The 21,835-nt window shown below is 50.6% G+C and overlaps 1 protein-coding gene across 2 annotated transcripts in view; it reads left to right on the forward strand.

Annotated features, from left to right (window-relative positions):
* NFATC2 (nuclear factor of activated T cells 2) overlaps positions 1-21,835 on the forward strand; it is a 143,224-nt gene that overhangs the window by 99,541 nt on the left and 21,848 nt on the right. For both annotated transcript variants that reach the window (XM_066235758.1, XM_066235757.1), the window contains exons 8-9: positions 333-459; positions 2,674-3,363. In XM_066235758.1, the coding sequence (XP_066091855.1) occupies positions 333-459; positions 2,674-3,363 (817 nt within the window). The remainder of the gene's footprint in view (positions 1-332; positions 460-2,673; positions 3,364-21,835) is intronic.

Here is a 21,835-nt window from a genome sequence, read left to right on the forward strand (position 1 = left end):
CTTCCTTTCCCTTCCTTTCATCAAAGTCTCAGTGCTGTGGACCTAACAGGCGCTCAGTAGGCATTGAGTTGACGAATGAATGAAACATTCCTTGAGCACCAGGCCCTCTGATTTTGTAACGGTGACATCTTAGTGTACTTGGATAGAGTAAGTGGCAGTTCTGTCTTTGCTCTGGCTGCAAAGTCAAATTCCCCTTAAGTAGAATTTCATCTGGGAACATATATGGTGTGTATCGTATCACCGTGTAGATGGGCTGGCTTCACGTGCATGGGGCCTTGGACAGGAATTGAGATAGCATTGCCGTGAAGCTAACGACAACTCCTTCCTTCCAGAACATGCTTTTTGTTGAGATCCCTGAGTATCGGAACAAGCACATCCGCAGCTCGGTGAAGGTGAACTTCTACGTCATCAATGGGAAGAGAAAACGAAGTCAGCCTCAGCACTTTACCTACCACCCAGGTGAGGAGCTCTCCCCCCAGGGCCCCATGGTGGGAGGGGCAGCACCAGCACGTATGTGGGTGAGGACACGTGATGTCTGCTGTCGGCTGGGCCACCTTGGGCTGGTGACTCAACCTCTCTGAGCTTCAGTTTCCTCATCTATCAAACGGTACCTTCCTTATAAGAGTTATGGAAATCAAATACGCATAAAGCGCTTAGCACAGGAAACTGATATCAATGCTGTGAGCTAGTATCGTTAATATTTTCCTCTAGGAGGGCAGAATAGGGAAGGGAAGCTCGCAACTCCTGTTCCTGACTTAGATTTGATCATGATAGGGGTAGAGTTGAATATGCCCTAAAACCTATGGAATCTTTAGTTGACCCCACTGTTAGTCATCACCCTGTGGCCAAGTGGAGCTCTTAGATGGATAATCGGGCCAGGTGGTCTTATTCCCACCAAGCACTGCAGTCCCAAGAAAGGTGACAAGTGCCGTTTTTATTCATCCGTGTGTCCAAAAAGTATCTGAATGTCACATACCATTCTGAGCTCGAGACATAGCAGTGAGCAGAACAGATGAAAAGCCCCGCCCTCGAGCAGCAGATGCCCGAACAGGACTCAGCTAAGAGGTGATACCGAGAGTATTGCTGTGTCAGATTATGAGTATTGCTGTGTCAGATTATGATGGGGCTGCAGAACAGGCTACAGGTTTCTCAAGGCTTGAGACAGGCCCACTAGCTGCCTTCCCAGGACTGGATGCCTGTAATCTGAGACTGTCACCCAGGGTATAATTTCTGTCCTGTGACAGTTTCACAGGGAGTCTCTGGGCAGCTAGAAGCATCAAACGGAGAGGCGCTCCTGAGAGCCTGGTCTTGGGGAGCCTGCTTTGGTGGGGTGCGTCCCCAGGTTTGTGTGGCCCCAGCCCAGGACTGACGTGACATACTGTGGGTGACAATGTCCTAATAGGACCTAAAGCTGCGGAGACGGTCGCTGGGAGGGCTGTAGAGTGCATCGGCACGCTTCTTTCCAATGCAGCTATTTTCAGTTATGCTTTATGGTGTTCTCACCTCTCATTGGCGGTAGTGAGGCCTGGCAGGGCCAGGTTGGCGTGCACCTGGTGTGGCCCGAGTGAGAATTTGGTCCCCCGGTCGGCCTGGGAGATTGAGATGATGGTCTTTGACTGGCATTGAGAAACGATTTCTGTGGTTGGTGTCAAAGCTGCGTTTTTGCTTTAGGTGCTAAACCTCCTTGCCTCCTCTAACCCTCAGCGCTTGGGGGTGGCCCTGACTTGATTACTGTCTTGTCACCAATGCATTTACTCCGGTGGTAAGAAAGCTGAGGCCTCAGTCCTGGGGCCGATGCTGGAGAAAGAGCCATTCTGGTGCCTCTCCCAGGTGGGGAGAGAGGAACAGCAACACACCACCACTCCTAGTCGTAGTAATGACAATAGCAGAAGAGTAACAACAGCAGGCACTGAGCACTCGCTGCATGCCAGTCGCTGTGCTGAGTGCTGTGCCCACCCAGCTTATTTAAGCCCCTCAACAAGCCCATGGGGTAAGTGCACTTGTTACTTGGGAAACTGAGGCTCACATCAGCAGGTCTCATTCCCTCAAAGTACTGGACAACTAAGAAGGCTAATGGTCATCATTTGGTAATTTTTTGTACAGAAAAATATCTGAGTCAGTTAAGTTCCGGGCACTGTTTTAGGTGCTAGGGACTCAGAATTGAACAAAACAGACAAATAAATAAATAAATAAAAAGAACCCTCCCTTTGAGGAGCTGACATTCTAGTGGGGGGCATTCAGATAAATGAGCATGTAAAATATACAAAGTATTTCAGGTGGTGATAAGTATTATGAAGGACAACAAGCTGGGAAAGGGGTGTGGTAGGGCAAAGGGAGGAGGGAAAGGCATGATTTAAAATCAGGCATTCTTCTCTGAGCTCCCCTTCTGGGGCTAAAGCCTGCATGTCCCAGGGCTGAGATAGACCTGCTGTTCACAGACCACCTTGCTACTGCTGGAAAGACCTGTAGTTCCAAACCATTGCCCAGGTTACGTTTCTGAACTTAGATCATTGCACAGGGAGCATCTCGCCCAAGGCTAACAAATGACAGAACTCAACTGTTGAATACACCCATTAGGACTCCCAAGTCCATGTTCCCAACTGCTGTCTGCTAATCTTCTATGTACACCTGCCGCTCACTAAGAATGGTGCACCCCGTGTGCTTTTCTCACAGTCCCGGCCATCAAGACAGAGCCCACAGATGAATATGACCCCACTTTGATCTGCAGTCCCACCCACGGGGGCCTGGGGAGCCAGCCTTACTACCCACAGCACCCCAGGGTGGCCGAGTCCCCCTCCTGCCTCGTGGCCACCATGGCTCCCTGCCAGCAATTCCGCTCGGGGCTCTCATCCCCTGATGCCCGCTACCAGCAGCAGAACCCAGCAGCTGTCCTGTACCAACGGAGCAAGAGCCTGAGCCCCAGCCTGCTGGGCTACCAGCAGCCGGCCCTCATGCCCCCCGCCCTGTCCCTTGCGGACGCCCACCGCTCCGTGCTGGTGCATGCTGGCTCCCAGGGCCAGAGCTCAGCCCTGCTCCACTCCTCTCCGGCCAACCAGCAGGCCTCGCCGGTGATCCACTACTCACCTACCAACCAGCAGCTGCGCTGCGGGAGCCACCAGGAGTTCCAGCACATCATGTACTGCGAGAACTTCACGCCCGGCACCGCCAGGCCCGCCCCGCCCCCTGTCAGTCAAGGTCAGAGGCTGAGCCCGGGGTCCTACCCCACGGTCATTCAGCAGCAGAATGCCACAAGCCAAAGAGCTGCCAAAAATGGACCCCCAGTCAGTGACCAAAAGGAAGTATTACCTGCAGGAGTGACAATTAAACAGGAGCAGAACTTGGACCAGACCTACTTGGATGACGGTAAGATGCTTGTTTTTCTTATTGTCCCTAAGGATGGTGCCCTAGGCATCCCCGTTCGCTGCATGGCCTGGGTATCTTCCCATACCCCTTTGGGCCTCAGTGTCTCTTCCTTCAGGGGGTTGAATAAGATAACTCTTAAGGCTTCACCCAAGTCTGTGCATGAATCATTTCTCAGCAGGACTTTTCGGGTGGGTGGGTGGTAAGTGTTCTGGATGCCCCCTACACCCATCATAAGAGAGAGAGCGCGTGTTCCGGCCACAGGAGTGTCCCTGGGGTCATGAACTGGGTCAGTTTAACTGCTGCCACTCACTTTCCATTTGCCAAATTTAGACCAAGGATAGGAACACAGAAAGAAAGGAAAGCTAACCTTTTATTCCTGTAGAGGAAAAAAAAAAAATCCACTTTATAACCCTCTTTTGTGCATTTGGGAGGGGGGGGAGAAAAGGGAAGGAGAGAGTTCATTGAAAAGTGGCTCTATGAGAAGGGAGCATGAATAGGGGCTTGAGGGCATCTCTGCACTGGGGGAACAGAGAAGCACATTGATGGGAGGGGAACAGCGGGCTTCCGCTGTGGGGAGCCCACTGATGAGGCGGTTGGGCCAAGGACAAGTGCAGAGGCGGCTTGGTGAGTCTGTAGGTGCCCGAGCGTATTGGTGAGGGGCCCAGCTGCAGGGCAGTCTTGTTGGAGTGGCTGTGCACTTGACATTGGTCTGTGACTCTCACCTGGGATCAGCCTGGCGCAGGTGGTGGCCCGAGAGGGCGGGGCAGGCAGAGCAGCCTTCCCCTGGGGACTCCAGAAACAGGAAAAGAGGTGGCTCAGGTTTCTCAGGGGGAGGAGGGAAACCTATACCACCGGCTGCCCTCCACAGCTGCAGCTCACACTCTAGAGACAGCAGCATCTGATACACCCTGCAACCTCAATTATTTAGGAAAATTTACTCTCAGGAACCCAACCAAGGAGTAGGAAGTAGGGCAGAAAGCTTCCAGATGGTCACAGGAGTTATCATAAAGACCAGGTACTAAATATCAGACGCTTGAGCGGCAGGAAATAGTTTTTGGTGCTTACTCAGAGAATACTGACTTTGATGTTATGTGAAGTTTTGATGCTAGGAGTTATCTGCGGGTACCGTGATTTCTAGCAGTTTCCACATCTTCTAGTAAAAACTACCTGTCCAATACTTTCCCCAAATGCGTCAAGCAAAGCAAAGGTCTCTAGGGCCACTTAGCATGTGTGGGGGTCAGACCACCCCACGTGCCTTACAAGGTTGACCTCAGGGCTTTGCTGCATTAATAATTGATCTGTCTGATCCTAAATAATCAAACACAGGTTGAGTTTGGGTCACTGGGCTGTTTCAAAAGGCAGATCCATGTGCAATCCATTCTTGAACAATTTACACCCAACATGGTACCTAATTTAAAGATTATCACGTAGAAAGTTCAACCAATACAGAATGCCTATTGCAAGTGGATAAATGAAATGTGGCTGTAACTGAACCTCTCTCCACGTGCCTGCTGGGTGGAGGGTGTGTCTCAGGGCTGAGGTACTTTATAAATAAATGAACGCCTGAACGAACAGGGGCGGGTAACTTTCCCCAGCTGACTCTGTGCCTGGTGTTAGTTCAGGGCGCAGAGAGAGAAATGTGCCGGCCCCTCCCACCCTGTCTGTCCTCCCACATTAAAGACAATAGGTGAGCTTCTCAGGTCAGGAGCAGGACTTAGTTTGCCTGTGCCTTGGCTCTCTGTGACCCACCAGTATCAAATAGGGCCCGAGGGGGACAAGAGTGACCTTTGCGTGTCCATCGGAGCCCCAGGCCCACAGAGGTGCTTCTCATTTTCACAGAAACCTATAGAGAAAGCAGTTGAGAATGAAGCCTTCTCAGGCCTCCAAAGTGTCTTTCCAAACACAGGCAGGTTCAAAGTCATGGTGAGAGGGCGCTACCCCAGTAACCCTCATCGGCCTGAGGTATATCTTGGAAAACTGAGTGTGGTGAAATTGCTTCTCCTGATGGAACTTTTTTTTTTTTTTTTTTTTACTTTTCCGAAGCTGGAAACGGGGAGGCAGTCAGACAGACTCCCGCATGCGCCCGACCGAGATCCACCCGGCACGCCCACCAGAGGGCGACGCTCTGCCCACCAGGGGCGATGCTCTGCCCATTCCGGGCATTGCTCTGTCGCGAACAGAGCCACTCTAGCGCCTGGGGCAGAGGCCAAGGAGCCATCCCCAGCGTCCGGGCCATCTTTTTGCGATGGAGCCTTTTTTAAGGAACATTCTGCACAGGCTCAGCTCCGTGGGATTGGAGGAGGCCTTCTCGGGAAGTGAGGGCTCCATAGTATTTTTTATTTTTAATTAACATTTTATTTTTAGTTAAAGTTGACATTCAATATTATTTTGTATCAGTTTCCGGTGTACAGCATAGTGGTTAGACAAATCATACACTTTACAAGGCAACCTCCCCACTATTTCAAGTACCCACCAGGTGCAATGCATAGTCATTACAATATTGTTGACTCTATTCCCTATGCTGCACTTTAAAAGCTGAAATCAAACTTGTTTAAACCAGGTTTAAAAAAAAAAAAAACCATACCGTGGGACTTCTCAGAGCCTTTCCTGCACTTGTGGGCATTATCAGTCTCTAAAGTGGGGGGATGTGGCACTTTCCCAAATGAGTGGATCACAGATAAGAGCGCGCAGCTCCAGGGGTGCTGTTCGCAGCGTGCTGTGCGCTGTGTGGGTGGCGCCCTGGAGTTGGGCACCACGGTAGGACTGGGACACCCTGTCCCCCAACACTGGGGAGAAAGAACGTGAAGGAATGTCCGAGTTTGAAACCCAGAACTGCCCCATCTCACGCGCTGTTTGCAGGCTTCTCAGTTCTTGGGCTTCACATTTCTGGGGCTCCAAAGGGCAACAGTGTGGCTGCTGGTTAGAGGTTTTGTGCTTGGCCAGCATTCTCCCCAAGGCTCTGCCCCATGCAGGACCCTCTGATGGGGAGGTTCCCGTATGGTTGTGCCCAGTGGTAAGCCCCCAACTACACCACCCTGTGGCCACCAGGAAGAGGTGGGTGCAGTCTAGTCTCCTAATGGCTGGACTTTCAGGTCCCGCTAACAGGCCCTCTGGTAGCATGGAGCAGTCTCAGAGTCCGCCATTGGCTCTGGGGGTGGGGATTCCGACTGCTCAGTTTGTTTTTTATATTTATTGCTGACAGGTTGAACTGGAAATTCCTGGGTCATTTCTCTAGCCTGGTTGGGAGACATCCTAGGTTTCGCAGGTCCTTTTCTGGCTCTCTCATTGATTGCTCCAGAGGAGTCTCCCCGGCAAAATATTATATATATACATACCTGGCTGCGACAACGCCAGCAGAGTGTGCTTCCGGCGTGTGGCTATTTCTCAGCTGCCATTTATTTGTTTTAGAATCTTGGCGAAGGTGACTTTCCTTGGAAACTCGGTGAGAGCGGGGATTAGTGTTTCAAGGGTCCAGGGAGGGTTCCACAGCTGGAAAAGGAAGGGGTCACCGGTGGACACGGTCCAGATGCAACAGGTATCTCAGAAGTGGCCCGGGCCTGACTGTGGTCCTGGGAGGCTCCCCCCAGGCCCCCCGTGTTTGGTTCTCTTCCCCTGACCCTCTGTTAACGATCCAGTGTCCTGTCTGGGTGTCCCCTGGCTGCACTGTGTTCCGTCTGCTTTTCATCTCCCTCTGCTCTCCCCAAACTGCATTCCTACACACAGACGCTGTCTGTCTGGGCTCCGTTTTTTTTTCTTGGAGTTCCAAAATGCGACTTCTCCTTTCTCCAGTCCAAGGGCTTGAGACATGTTCAAAAAGCCTTCTCTTTTGAACTCGCAAAATAAGTGATATTCCAGGGCAGGATGCGTCTTGACTCCCTCCCTCCTGTGATCCTCCGCCCACCCTGCATCAGCCACTCTTTCCTGGTTCTGAAGTGTATGCTTTGTAAACACACACACACACACGCACATGCATGCACACGTTTTTCCTCTCACCCTTGCCCCTTCTCCTCTCTTCTTCTGAAGCCCCTGCTTGTATCTGGGAGACACCGACAGCTCCCGCAAGTGCACACTCCTGTGAATGAACTCTTCCCTCCCCCCTCCTCCCTCTTCTCTCCCTCCCAGCCCCTCCCTGCCTTTAGCAACCCCCTCCTTCCCTCCATGCCTCCCACCCACAGGTATTTATTTACTGGCTGCCTGCCCTGTGCTCGGCACTGTTCTGGGACTCGGGAATGCAATGGCCACCAAGTCAAGAGAACCCTTGCCCTGTGGGATATATATATGGTGTACTGGAAAGTTCTGTCCGTTTTTGGAATAAAACAGAATATAAATTTTTCTCACCGTCAATAAACTTTATTAAATAATATAATTGCTATTATTATTCATGATTTCTTGCCAGCGTGAGGGCAATTTGTATATCCCATTTTTGAAAAATGTTTTATCTTTTGATGTGAAAAATTGAACCAGTGCTTGTTTGATATCTTCTTCATTTTTGAATTTTTTGCCCTTCAAAAAATTTTGTAAGGGCAAAAACAAGTGATAGTCGGAGGGCGCTAAGTCCGGGGAATATGCTCGATGTGACAGACGTGCTTCTGTAGCATTTCTTTCTTGTTGAAATTTGTAAAAATTACAGTGGCGTAAATGAACTTTATCAGTAGCCATGGGTACACTATCGCTTCACACATAAGACTAACGTGAATCAACTTTGTTTTAGTTAATTTGCTACGTCACTATGTATACATTAAGTGATAAAAATAGAGAGGCACACATGCGCTAAATAAACATATGCTTACGTGTCGAAACTTGTTGTGATAGAAATGGATAGAACTTTCCGGTAGACCATATATATATGTAGAGCTAGACACCAGCATGCAAGGTGATGACTAAGCATATTTCAAATCGCTATAAAAGCCATGAGGGAAGTTATACAAGGTTAGGAGCTAGAGAGTGCCCCCCCCCCCCAGACCAAGTGCACACACAGCGAGGCTGCTCTGGGAAGGTGGGTTTGGGAAGATCTGAGGGAAGGGTGTTTTAGGGAGAGGGAACAGAAGCGGTGGAGAAGGAGACCAGAGAAGAACGGACAGGAGGACGCACCCTTCAGCGTGCAGGAAGGGGAAGGAACAGGGGAGGAAAAAGCATTCTGAGACCAGCCTGGCTTTGTTCAGCAGGTCAGGAATCTTTAACAGGGGTCACTCAGTGCCCACGGCAAGCCTGACAAAGCAGCTCTTGTTTGGCGAGGTGTGCGAAGTCCAGGGACAGCCTGGCCGCCGCTGAGGGTGACTCGTGTGCCCGGCTGCCACACTGACTCTCTGGAGCTTGGCCTCCTGGTAGCCTCCCTAGGGACCGGGTCAGTGGTGCCTGTATAGGGCGACACTCAGGGATTCTGTACTGTGGTGAGAACCAAGCTACATGGTGGCCCGGCTGAGCGGCCCCAAGGCCGTGGGCACCTGGAGAGCCTGACACGGGCGTCGTAGTGTGTGGCCATGCGGTGCACGGGGAACCGCCGACGGCAAGTTCAACGCACAAGGCCGCCTTGAGTGGGCACTGAGAGTCCAGGCCCCTGCTGAGGGCTTTGCTCAGCATTTGTTTTGAAAGTTCGTTTGAAAATATTTTACATTTTCTGTAGGCAATATGTTCACATGGTCAAAAAGTACAACATGTGAAGAGATATCCAGAAATTTCTTGTTCCCATATCTGCCCTGCTCTTGCTATTAATTTTTCGCTAGTCTGGTAGAGTAGTATTTTTCAAGCTTTTTTTTTTTTTTTTTTTGCCTCCCACCCTGCTCAGGCTTCTTTCTAGACAGTTTTCCCCAATCACTGCCATCATGAGCCGTCAGGTCTGTAGCTCTACTGTAGATCTATGTATGTGCCGTGGCCCTTTGCAGGCACAAGCCATTGTCAGAGGGGAGAACTTTTCACCCCCAGCAATCAGCGTTCACTCCTTGAGTGGGAGGTGGCACTATCCCCCTTGAGAATGTGTGATGTAGATTGCTTTAGGCAGTCGTGAGCAGGTGCAAATATATATTCTTATCCCCCTTCTACAAAAGATAGCGTGGTGTCTACACGGGCCCCGTGGATGGGGGTGTGGGTATCTCTTGCTATCATAGCAGCCCTTATATACCTGTCACGTGGTGAATGCCCAGGTGTGTCGGGCCAGTGCTCGGGAATGGGACAGCTGGTCTGAGGGACTAGCCTCCATTCAGGGTGTCAGGGGTGTAATGTTTCCGGAGTATTCCTTTCTGGCATTCAGTTTGGCCCCGTTACTCCACTCTTTTGTGACCTTGGGCAAGTCACTTATGATGACGGCCACCAACGCAGGGTTATTGTGAGAAGGGACACGGGAGCGTCTTTTACCTGGCGTGCACGGTCAGCACTCAGTAGGCGTGAGTGTACTTTCCCTCCTCTACTACGGCCAGCGTCGTCGTCGGGGCCGTCATCAATCCTGGGCCATTGTTATGGCCTGAACGTTTGTGCCCCCCTACCCCCATTTCATATGTTGAAACCGAACCCCCAGTCTGATGGTATGTGGAGGTGGAGCCTTTGGGAGGTAATTAGGGCATGAGGGTGGAGTCCTCATGAGTAGGATTAGTGACCTTTTAACAGAGAGTCTGCAGAGTTCCCTAACTCCCTTCTGCCATATGAGGTAATAATACTGAGAAGGTTATTTTGAGGAGGTAGACAGAATCTGCTGGTGCCTTGATCCTGGACTTCCCAGCCTCCGGAACTATAAGGAATAAATGTCTGTTGTTTGTGGCTTTTTTGTTTTGTTTTGTTTCAGCAGCCCGAACAGACTAAGACAGCAACTGCTGCAGCAGAGAGCTGGGGCAGAGCTGGGCTTTGAAGAGCCCTGAGGTTGGCTCTTAGCCTCTGTCCTTATTATCCTGCTAGGCGGTGGCTTCTTAATTCAGCAAACGGTATTTAGAATCTCACTAGAAAATTCCAAAGTTCACAGAACTGCTTGCCTAGAGAGGAGCCCACAACATTTGCAAGAGCTCCTGTTTGGCGATCACTTACTGGACCTCTTAGCGGGTCCTTGTCCGTCTCCCAGGAGCGTATCAGGTAGGCATCTGTCTCTAGGGGCATCTTTATTTTGCCCCTCTTCATGTTTCCCTGTCGTCAAAGAACCTCGGTTTCTATCTGCGCCACTTAGCTGTTCTTCTGTCCCTGGGGCTGTGTTCCCTGCGTCGCTGGCTTATGTAAATATAAGGAACCCCCTGCCAGCTAAATCCAGACCCATAAATGCTCAGCCATCTTTTTAAATTCTGCAAAGCAGATGTTTCCAAAGAAATGTACTCTTGCATGTTGAGGTCAGAAGCTACCAAACCACAAGAAAGTCCATTCTCAGACTTGCTGTCCACTCAACCCTCATTCCAGAGCATCTGACCCACATAGCGCAGACGGGGCCCAATGAAGAGGACCGAGAGAGAGAGAGAGAGAGAGAGAGAGAGAAGAGAGAGAGGGGGGAGAGGGGGGGGGAGAGGAGAGAGAGAGAGGAGAGAGAGAGGGGGGAGAGGGGGAGAGAGGAGAGAGAGAGAGAGAGAGAGGGAGAGAGAGACATTGTTTGGTGTCATCCAATGGGCCCACAGTCATTCCCCAAACCCTGTGCTATTAACCATTCCGAGTCACCCGTGCTCCATTGAATTGTCCACCTCCAAATGAAGTGATTCTCTTGTGGTGACAAGTGAATATCCTTGTGAAGGAATAAGGGGACCCATGAAGCAAGATTTAGGGGCAGGTCGGCATCCAGACCTTCCTGAAAGACCCTTCCGTCCTCTCGTTCCTCGCTTCCTCCCTCAGTGAGTGAGCTGGGCGAGCCGCGAGCTTGCAGGCGGTCACGGGGCTGTGCTGTCGTGGGTCCTCTGCTCATCCCAGACCGCGACCCGAGAGAATTCCTAAAAAAGACTTGACCCAGAGTTACATAACTCCCCAGTATCAGCTCTAGTGGTCATTTTCTCCTCTTTGGGAAAGTAGAATTTGAGAAGCAAGTTGGTTGTTTGAGGTGATGGAGTGGATGGGAGCCAGTGAGCCAGATCTTACTTCCATACTAGGCTTCTCTCTGCGCTCCCTCCCTTCGCCCCCATCAGTAAACCCACTTCGAGCAAATAGTGAAGCTTTATTTTTCCTGAAAAAACAACAAACACCTTCTTTTATGAAACAGTCCCGGTTTTACTTTATTCCATAGAGTTAGGAATTGAGTGCGTTTTGTCACTGTTGAGTATCTTTTCTTGCCCTGGACCTATTTAAGTTTATTTTAGCACAGATTTTTTTCTCTCTCTCTTTTTTCTTTTTTTTTACTTTCTACATTTTCAAGAAAAAAAGAAAAAAGAAAGAAAAAGATGGGCTTTGTCCTTGGGGAATGGTGAAACTATTTCTCTGGCTCCTCTCCCCCACATTCTTGACACCTCTTGAGTTTGTTATTGACCCAAGGATCTGGTAAAGCTGAGACGGTCCATACAGGGTGGGCCGAGACCTGTTTTGCCCATCTAAGATGTCACCACCGTCTCTCTGGGTGAATCATAGAAAACGTGAGCCTTGAATTTGAAGAAGGAGCTTTTCAGGTTTCAGGATGACATCTGCCTCATCCCTTTAAACTGTCGTGAAATCAGACCTGTGGCCAGGCAGCCAAGGTGGAGGGCTCCCTGGTCATTTTACGATGGATATTGAGCACCTCAACTTGACGATGGGGTTGTCTGTTGCAGGCGGTTGGGACTTAAGCCCCAGGCGTTTTGCACACCAACAAACGGATTTCATCTGAAGCCTGTTAGTTCCGCCATCCCAGGAAAGTTGAAAGGACATTCCCTGGTGGTTAATTTCCAAAGCTCTGGACAGAGTGGAGGTTCTGTGGCATAAGCCAGCGACGTGGAGGACTCGTTTGAACAGTTCAGCAGCCGGTTCTTATAGACTTCTGGAAGTTGATGGTGCCTTTTGAATTCTCAGTTTTATTGGAGGACTAAAAAAGAATTGACCCCAAGTTGATTAATGCACCCTCTCGCTTCTTACAGATGGATTGAGTTGTGGTCTGCTTCGGAGCTTGGAACCAGGGTGGCCAACTGGTGTTCCACGGGCTGCGTTTAGCCTGCAGATATTTTGTTTGGCCCACACAGTATTTTCAAAAATATTTGGATTAGATGCCAGTGTTTAAAAACCAGGAGATTGCACATAAAAAATACAGATTTCCGGCTTTCCTTGGAAAAGCCAAGGATCTGGCGGCCCTGGGTCCCACGTTCCGTACAGTGGCTACCAGAGGTCAACGTCGAGGCTGGACCTGTGTAGAGACCACTTTGTTTAGACAGAGCACGTGCTTGGCCTTGGCCCCACCACTCCACTCCCCCTGGTCTCCCGGAGATAGAGGGTATGTCCGCTGTTATTTACCATAATGCTTGTGCTGGTGTTCCTCTTCCACTCGCCTGACGTCTCTGAGGTCAAGGTTTCCATCTGGACCTGTTAGGCATTTGTATTTGTGCCCCGTCTTCTGGAGGTGTCACTCAGACCCACGGCTGCCTCACCCAGCACCAGGCACACTGCGGGGGCTTTGCAGGTGTTCACTCCTTCTGCCTTTCTTCCTCCCCCCCTCCTCGTGGCCAGGAGTAAGATTTTTTTAAAAACCTTTTATTATGAAATATTTTGAATGTAACTAAATCTAGAGTAGCACAATGGGCTGGCATATCCACCGCTCAACCTCACCTCACGGCCAGTGTCGTTTTTTCTATACCTCCCCCATCTACCAACTCCATCCCACAGTCATAGCTCGAAGCAAATTGTCGACATCAAAAAATCTTAGATCTCAAAACCGTATCCTTTCATGTGTAAAACAGTATGTATCTCTTAAAAAAAAAAAGGATTCTGAAAATACTCATCATACGATTAGCATGCATGAAACTTAATGAAAATTCCTTCATAGCAAGAAATATTCAGTGTTTGAACTAACCATGGAACAGGATATCCAATGCAATATTCAGTTTCAACTTCCATGTATGATGGCCCCATACGTATAGTACAGACCTTCTCTTCTCTGATTTGTTTTTTATTGTTTTAGAGTCTGACTCAGGATTCAGGCCAGGCCCACACATTCCAAGTGGGTGCTTTGGGTTTTTTTTTTTGAGTCGATTTTAATTTGGAGGTGTTCCCTCTAGATTAAATAGCATTAACTTTCTTTTGTTTGATCATTATTTTTTTTTTTTTTTTTCCATTTTTCTGAAGCTGGAAACAGGGAGAGACAGTCAGACAGACTCCCGCATGCGCCCGACCGGGATCCACCCGGCACGCCCACCAGGGGCGGTGCTCTGCCCCCCAGGGGGCGATGCTCTGCCCATCCTGGGCGTCGCCATATTGCGACCAGAGCCACTCCAGCGCCTGAGGCAGAGGCCACAGAGCCATGCCCAGCGCCCGGGCCATCCTTGCTCCAATGGAGCCCTGGCTGCGGGAGGGGAAGAGAGAGACAGAGAGGAAAGCGCGGCAGAGGGGTGGAGAAGCAAATGGGCGCTTCTCCTATGTGCCCTGGCCGGGAATCGAACCCGGGTCCTCCGCACGCTAGGCCGACGCTCTACCGCTGAGCCAACCGGCCAGGGCTGTTTGATCATTATTAACATTGTTTTGCGGTTTCTTTGTGGAAGAAACCGGGTTGTTTGCCCTGTAGAGTTCCTTGCCCTCTGGCCTTTGCCACGGTTTGTCCCCATGGCGAGGGCTAGCTCGCCCCCCTGTCCTCTGTATTTCCTGGAAGCTGGCAGTTGATTTCTAGAGCAGCGATTTCCCACCGGTGCGCCACAAGAATTTTTAAAACATGCAATACCTGACTATTTAGTCAGGGGCACTGATCTTTCCTGCCATAGATTGTCAAATAAAAAAATAACAACAACACAACAGTAGCCATCCAGTGTGAATGAATCAAAATTATACCCCCCCCTTTCCCTTTCATTTTTGGTCAGATCACCAAAAGATGTATCTCTGGGTGTGCCACGGAATTTTAGTAATGAGTTTATGTGTGCCGTGAGATGGAAAAGTTTGAAAATCGCTGTTCGATAGACTTAACTGACTCGGGTTCAGTTGTTTTGGGCAAGACTGCTTCATAGGCGGTGGCGTATTTTCTGTCAGGTAGCATATGATGCAGGTTACCTCTCTCTGGGTGATGTCTGTGCATAGCCAGTGCCTAGTTCCATTAATTCAGTGGTGCATTAATTGCAAAATGGTGATATTCTATTCTAATTCTGTCTCCCTTCCTCTTCTGCTAGCTGGAAAACTTCTATAAAGAGAGACTTCCCTTCATCAACAATGGCAGAATTCATATAGAAAAAGCATAATGAATGCTTGATTCTTCCTCTTTATTTACCAGTTGTTTTTTTAAATAATGGGTCAGTTCATTAACATCCTCCAATGGTGATCAATTAGGGTTTTATTTTTCTGTTTTTCGGTACTATTATGAATTCATAGATCTTAAACATAACAGATGTTTTAAGATGTTAATGGACATTTTGTTTTGGTAGTTCCTGTTGTCCTTATTGGGTAGCTCTAAATACTATGACTTCCTCTTTATTTCCATTGGCTTAGCAATGCCCTTAGGTACTCGGAGGATTCAGGAGAGAAATAATTCAACAGGTATACGCATAGTATCGAGGAGTCTTTTTTTTTTTCTTTTTTTCTTTCTGAAGCTGGAAACGGGGAGAGACAGTCAGACAGACTCCCGCATGCGCCCGACCGGGATCCACCCGGTACGCCCACCAGGGGCGAAGCTCTGCCCACCAGGGGGCGATGCTCTGCCCCTCCGGGGCGTCGCTCCGCAGCGACCAGAGCCACCCCAGCGCCCGGGCCATCTTTGCTCCAATGGAGCCTTGCTGCGGGAGGGGAAGAGAGAGACAGAGAGGAAGGAGGGGGGGCGGGGGTGGAGAAGCAAACGGGCGCCTCTCCTATGTGCCCTGGCCGGGAATCGAACCCGAACCCGGGTCCCCCGCACACCAGGCCGACGCTCTACCGCTGAGCCAACCGGCCAGGGCCTTGAGGAGTCTTTAAGTGTGATTTAACAACAGTTGGAGTTTGTGGGGCAGAGGAAAGTTATGTATTGATTAGGGTACGGAGGCTGCTCTAAATGAAACCCAAGGTAGCGGTATCTTAAACAAGATAGGTGATTTATTTCTCATGTAACAATACCAAATATAACAATGCAAAAATGTCTCCAGATGTCCCCTGGCGGGGGAAGAACTACCACCAGTTATGAACCAGTATCCAAAGGACTTAGCGCCTGATTCTGGTGAAAACAGCAGCATTGTAACATTGAGTGTTGACCGAACTGTATGATTCCTGAGGAACGGGGCAGGTGTCCACTCTAGAAAAAGGCCTGTTATTTATAGCCTGAGGAATTCTCTGGGTATGGAAAGCCACCAGAAACTAGTTTCTTGCTGCGCACAGTGTGCTTCCTTGTGAGTGCCGGGGTCAAAAGATGTTGATGTATAATTATCAAAGGAAGCTAGCTGGACTTGGAAACTGTGGCCCTGAGTGAAGCACATGTGAAAAATGATCTATAGCAGGGGTCCCCAAACTACGGCCCACGGGCCACACACAGCCCCCTGAGGCCATTTATCCGGCCCCCGCCGCACTTCCGGAAGGGGCACCTCTTTCATTGGTGGTCAGTGAGAGGAGCACATTGACCATCTCATTAGCCAAAAGCAGGCCTATAGTTCCCATTGAAATACTGGTCAGTTTGATTTAAATTTACTTGTTCTTTATTTTAAATATTGTATTTGATCCCGTTTTGTTTTATTACTTTAAAATAAGATATGTGCAGTGTGCATAGGGATTTGTTCATAGTTTTTTTTATAGTCCGGCCCTCCAACAGTCTGAGGGACAGTGAACTGGCCCCCTGTGTAAAAAGTTTGGGGACCCTTGATCTATAGGTTCTCCAGTGCCCCACAAATACTGGGGAGGGCTGGCGGTAAGGACCCAGCTCCTGTAGTGTGGCCTTGGCGGGCTGGCTGCCTCGGGGAATTTGCCTTCCTGGTGTGCTTCTGATCCCCTGGCACCCGTTCATGCCTTCCTTCTTAGAATACTCTCTGCGCACCTACTGTATGCTGGTTCCCAGCACCGGGGACACAGCAGTGAAGTCAGTGGACGAGGCCCCTCTCCTGACAAAGGTCTCTGGGTAGGGGGAGCTGTTAATTAGAGGTCAGCCAATAAATAATAAGAATTTCACATGGGGCCCTGGCTGGTTGGCTCAGTGGTAGAGTGTCGGCCTGGTGTGCAGGAGTCCTGGGTTCGATTCCCGGCCAGGGCACACAGGAGAAGCACCCATCTGCTTCTCCGCCCCTCCCCGTCTCCTTCTTCTCTGTCTCTCTCTTCCCTCCCACAGCCGAGGCTCCATTGGAGCAAAGTTGGCCCGGGTGCTGAGGATGGCTCCATGGCCTCTGCCTCAGGCGCTAGAATGGCTCTGGTCACAACAGAGCAATGCCCCAGATGGGCAGAGCATCGTCCCCTGGTGGGCATGCCAGGTGGATCCCGGTCGGGCACATGCGGGAGTCTGTCTGACTGCCTCCCTGTTTCCAACTTCAGAAGAAAAAAAAAAAGAATTTCACATGGGGCTCAGGCTCTGAATAAAACAAACAAGGGGATGGTAGGAGAGGGAGGGACTTCAGAAGGGGGAGTCAGGGACAGCATCCCTGAGAGGTGACCTGGAGGAGAAGGGGAGGAGCAAAGTCTAAGCAGCAAGAACAGCATGTGTAAAGGCCCTGGGGTGGGGAGAAGCCTATGTGGAAAGACAGAACAAGATACAGAGTTACAGAGAGGGTGACCAAGAGATGAGTGCAAGGGAGATTTTGAGGGCAGGCCAGACCACGAAGGGCCTCACAGGCCACAGCGAGAGGTTTGAATTGGGTCCGAAGAGGGAAGGGAAGCTGCTGACAGGTGCAAGGTTGCAGTTTGGGGGTTCTGTTTGCCAAGCCAGCAAGTACAGGAACTAATTATCACATAATAACAGTCCCTCCCCCTTAATGAGCACCTTTGAAAAGCAGAGACTGATTACCATCTCTGCCTCACAGCCATGCAAAGCAGAGGCTGGGAGGGTGTGATTTGTCTGGGGTCACAAAGCTAGAGGCCTCTAGGCTGAGCTGTCCCAGGCCTGTGGGTGAGAAAGTAAGTGCCACAGATTCAATCTGTGACAAAACGGAGCAAGCATGTGTCTTGGGCCCTTTCACTCCCTGTCTGACAAGACTCCAGAAAATGGGCTTTCACTCCAGGCCCTGGTCTGGCCGCGCCCAGGATCCTCAGAGCCAGCTGGTGCCACGTGAACTCCTAACCCCTCTGCCCTGTGCCCATCTCACCTCTCTGTGCAGCTGCCTAGGAACCTGGGGGTGTGGCCTTAGGCAAGTTCCTTAATGTCTGTGACCTGGATTTCCCCACCTGTAAGATGGGGAGAACAGCGGTGCTTCAGAATTAAATGTAGTGACACCTGGAAAGTGCATGTAACCGAGTCAGCCACATGGTCAGCGCTCCGTAGAGAGCGCCTGTCAGCTCGGTCCCCTTCCTCGGCGTCACCCTCATCTGTCTCTGCGTTTGGGATGTGACAATCCTTCTTCAGTATCTTCTCAGCTGTTCCAGGCTGAGGCCCTCTGCTCAGGCCCCACAGTTGTCATCCTCGGGGACCGGGCACCAGACAGTCCGGACACCCTCCTGAGAGTAGGTGCGGGATACTGACTACAGTCTTGTTTGTACCAACACATGCCCAGTAGCAACCTAATGTCTGTTAATATGATACAGCTACACAAGGGAGTAGTGAGCAGCTGGGGACAGGAATGGAAGGGGACCTTTTCCTGTTGTGTTTTTAATACTTTTTGGGTTTTCTTTGCTTTGTCATATGCACATATTTTTAAAAGAACTTTTTTTAAAGGACACGCTTCAAGTCCTAGAAATGACTATAGAGGCTAGTATAAAAAAAAATAGGGATTTAGCCTGACCAGGCGGTGGCACAGTGGATAGGGCATTAGCCTGGGACGCTGAGGACCCAGGTTTGAAACCCTGAGGTCGCCAGCTTGAGCACGGGCTTATCCGGCTTGAGTGTGAGGTCGCTGGCTTGAGCGAGGGGTCCCTGACTTGGCTGGAGCCCTCCAGTCCAGACACATGAGAAAGCAATCAATGAACAACTAAGGTGCTGCAACTATGAGTTGATGCTTCTCCTCTCTCTCCCTTCCTGTCTCTCTCTCCCTTCCTGTCTCTCTCTCTCCCTCCCTCCCCCTTTCTCCCTCTCCCTCTCCCTCTCCCTCTCTTTCTTTCTCTCCTCTCTCTCTCCCCCTCCCTCTCCTCTTTCTCTCTCCCCCTCCCTTCCTCTCCTTCCTGTCTCTTTCCTGTCTCTGCTCTCTCTCTCTCTCTCTCTCAACAACAAAAAGAAGGATTTAGAAAAATAAAGCTTTTCGTTCTGCTTAGGGGTGTGTCTCCCACCATCTGGATGTACAAGCGGTCCCTGGGTGATGAACGGGACAGGTTCTGTATGTTTGTTTTTACATGGAATTTATATGTAAGTTGTAACAGGTACATTTACCTATCAAATGCAACTTAGATGTCTGTCTTAACAGAGTATTTATCTTTACCTTTCTGTGCATATAAATACTTAAACATTTTCAAATACAATCTTAAACAGTCTTGGATGATGCAGGAGTAGGTGGCCTGGTTGGAGGGGACGGGACTGGCGTTAGAGAGTCAGGGTTGGATTCTGCTGCCGGAGTCCGTTTCTTGAATTAGGCATCCAGGGAGGTTTGTACAGAGCTTTTCTTTTTCTCATCATACACGGCCCTGGAGCATCTCAGGCCTTCGGTAACTAAACTTTGGTGAACCCTTCTGCATCAGGATCTTGCTCCTCTAACTTTGCCATTTCTGCTTCAGTGAGACAAAAACACCAGCTAACTCTTTTGTAGAAAACTTTTTCGGTTCTGGAGTTTCTGGGTCCCCGTTTTCTTCCCTAAATGCTGTCATCTGCTGCTCTAGTTCCATACGCTCTTTACTGGTTAGCTCTTTGCCACTGGAGTCGAGTACTTCTGTGGTACCATTTTCACTGACATCCAGCTGCAGTTGGCTCCCAATAGCCCCATGGGGCTCCGGTCGTTAGTTAGTATGCATTGTGCATTAAGTCGGATGTTTGTAACTCAAGCACTTGCTGTAGTGGTGCTCTGCCCGCCCTTCTCTGCTCACGTGGCTGTGCCGAGACTGTGTTGCCTCTGAACCTCTGCCCACACCTTCGCCTCCACCTGGAATGCCATCCCCTCCATCCCATGTCTTTTGAAACCTGACCAGTGTTTCGAGGCTCTGACAAGCTCTCTCTTCTCTGCAGCCGGAGGGCTTTTCTCTTCCTCTGAGCCCTGGGCACTTGGATTCTCCAGGTGACTGTTTCTCACATACGCCTTTCAGGTGTTTCTCTCTCTATATATTTTTCTCCCCTGCTTCAAGTCCACTTCTCTGGGTGACAAGGGACAGGACTAACGTCTCTGACTTTGTGCCACCAGTGCCCCTGGGCTGACCTTGCACACAGGAGGCCCTTAACAACATTTGCTAATGTTCCCTCTGCTCAAAGCTGGGCCCAGCCCCCTGTGCAGAAGATGCTCACTAGATCTTTGTGGGGCTGAGTGACTATCCAAGAAGGAAATGGAGATCATATATCACCCGGGGTTTAAATGATTTAAAACTATTCAGCATCACGCAACGTCAGAAATACTTATTTTTAACAATAATAAAAGCAGCTGATACTTAGGTGGCACTCTTCTAAGACTTTACTATTTTATTTCATTTAATCCTTACAACAGCCCCACCAGGCAAGACTATTGTTATTCCTATTTTATAGCTAATGAAAGAGCAGCCCAGAGAGATGAAGTAACTGGCCTAAGCTCACACAGCCAGTGAGTAAATTTGTAGCTGTTCTTTATCTAGGGTTTGTTTATTTGTTGTTTGTGGAAAGGTGCCACACATTTCTTTGGGAGTTCAGGAGTACAAATGAAAAAAAACCCCCACTCTGTAGCACCTGCTAGAAAGGTTCGATAGCATATAAAACCTGGGGACACAGCCTGTGTCCTGGTCCTAGAATTCAGGTCTCAGCAGGACGTGAGCTTCTCAGGAGTCCTGGAGAAAAGCTTGAGAGACATAGAATGTGGGGGTGGGGGTGGGGGTGGGTGAACGTCTGATTCCAGGAAGACAGGTGTAAAACCGCAGGGACAAATGTTCAATGAAATATTATAAATATAAACGGAAGGTGCCAGCCAGGCCCCTTCAACCTCTGTAGCATTATTTAAATCATATTTACTGTGGACAGTGGGGGCATTTCAGTTACTTGACATGATCTGGCCTGGAGTTTCCAAAAGCTAAAGTGCTGGGTGCTGTGACTGTCCCGCAGGGACTGTGGTCGCCGTGAAGGACACGCATCCCCCTCTGAGTGGCGCAGTGAGGCTCCCGCTGGTCCCGGGCTCCCTCGCAATGCCATGCTCTCCAGGCCTCGGACTGGACCGAGGCAGAGGCTGGAGACCAGCCTGGGACAGGCCCTCAAAACCGTGCTGGCCACTGGGCCCCCTAGAAATCAATTTCTCGCCTCCAGCCAGCAGCACTGCCCAGGGCCCGGCCATCCTGAGGTTGTTGCGACAGCAAATCCAAGTACCATGGAAACGGTTGTGCAACCCCAAGAGCAGGCTGCCCGAGAGGAGGGCAGCGCTCTGGGCTCTGCCGGCTGCGTTCTGTGCCTCCTCCCATTCCCCTTGTTATTCTGTTGCGCTTGGCGTGGCTGGTGCTGAACCCAGAAGCGCTCCTTTTGCAAAGAGACCTGCAAGCTCATTCCCCCTTTTCATCCCAGAGGCCAGCGTGGCTGGCGCACGCGTCCCGGGTCTTGGCTGCTGCCTTCCAGCTCCCTGTCCCTCCCGAAGCTAGCGTCCCTGTGGGCCCAGCTGGCGGAGAGCGGGAGGTGGCTGGGGACTCCCGGAGTGGGCACCCCAGCGGGCCGGCTTCCCTCTGTAAACAGCATGGCGTTCGCGACCGGACCTTGCCAGGGCTCTCCCTCCTGGCCAGCAGCGCCGCCCGCCTGCTGCGGTTCGGGCGTTTCTGGGGCAGAAAACAGAAACCAGCCCTGCGTTTTCCTAGCTCCCAGGCTTCTGAGAAATTCAGGCCTCAGCCCAGGAGCTGAGCTCCCTCCTCCTGCCCACCCCTGGCCCCTTTCAGAGAAGGGGCTACCCGCTTCCTCCAAGCTGGCTTCCTGTTCTGATTAGGGAGAAGGTTCCGGGAATGGGCTTTTCCCCTTCTGCCGTCGCCACCCCTTTGGTCACTGGCCCCTCCCTTGCCCACTCCCCCAGCTGTTGATGCCTGAGCTCCGGAGCTCCAGGCCAGGGGCTCACCCCAGGACGGCCTCTTGAGGCCTGTTTCCTAAACTCAAACTCCAGATGACAGCCCTGGGGCACCTGCTATTCTGAGATAGTTCTTAGCCTCTCGGGGCCCCCTCTGTGTGGCTGGTGTCCTGTGTGGCTGGTGT

Source organism: Saccopteryx bilineata, chromosome 6, assembly GCF_036850765.1.
Source record: "Saccopteryx bilineata isolate mSacBil1 chromosome 6, mSacBil1_pri_phased_curated, whole genome shotgun sequence".
Classification (NCBI taxonomy): domain Eukaryota; kingdom Metazoa; phylum Chordata; class Mammalia; order Chiroptera; family Emballonuridae; genus Saccopteryx; species Saccopteryx bilineata.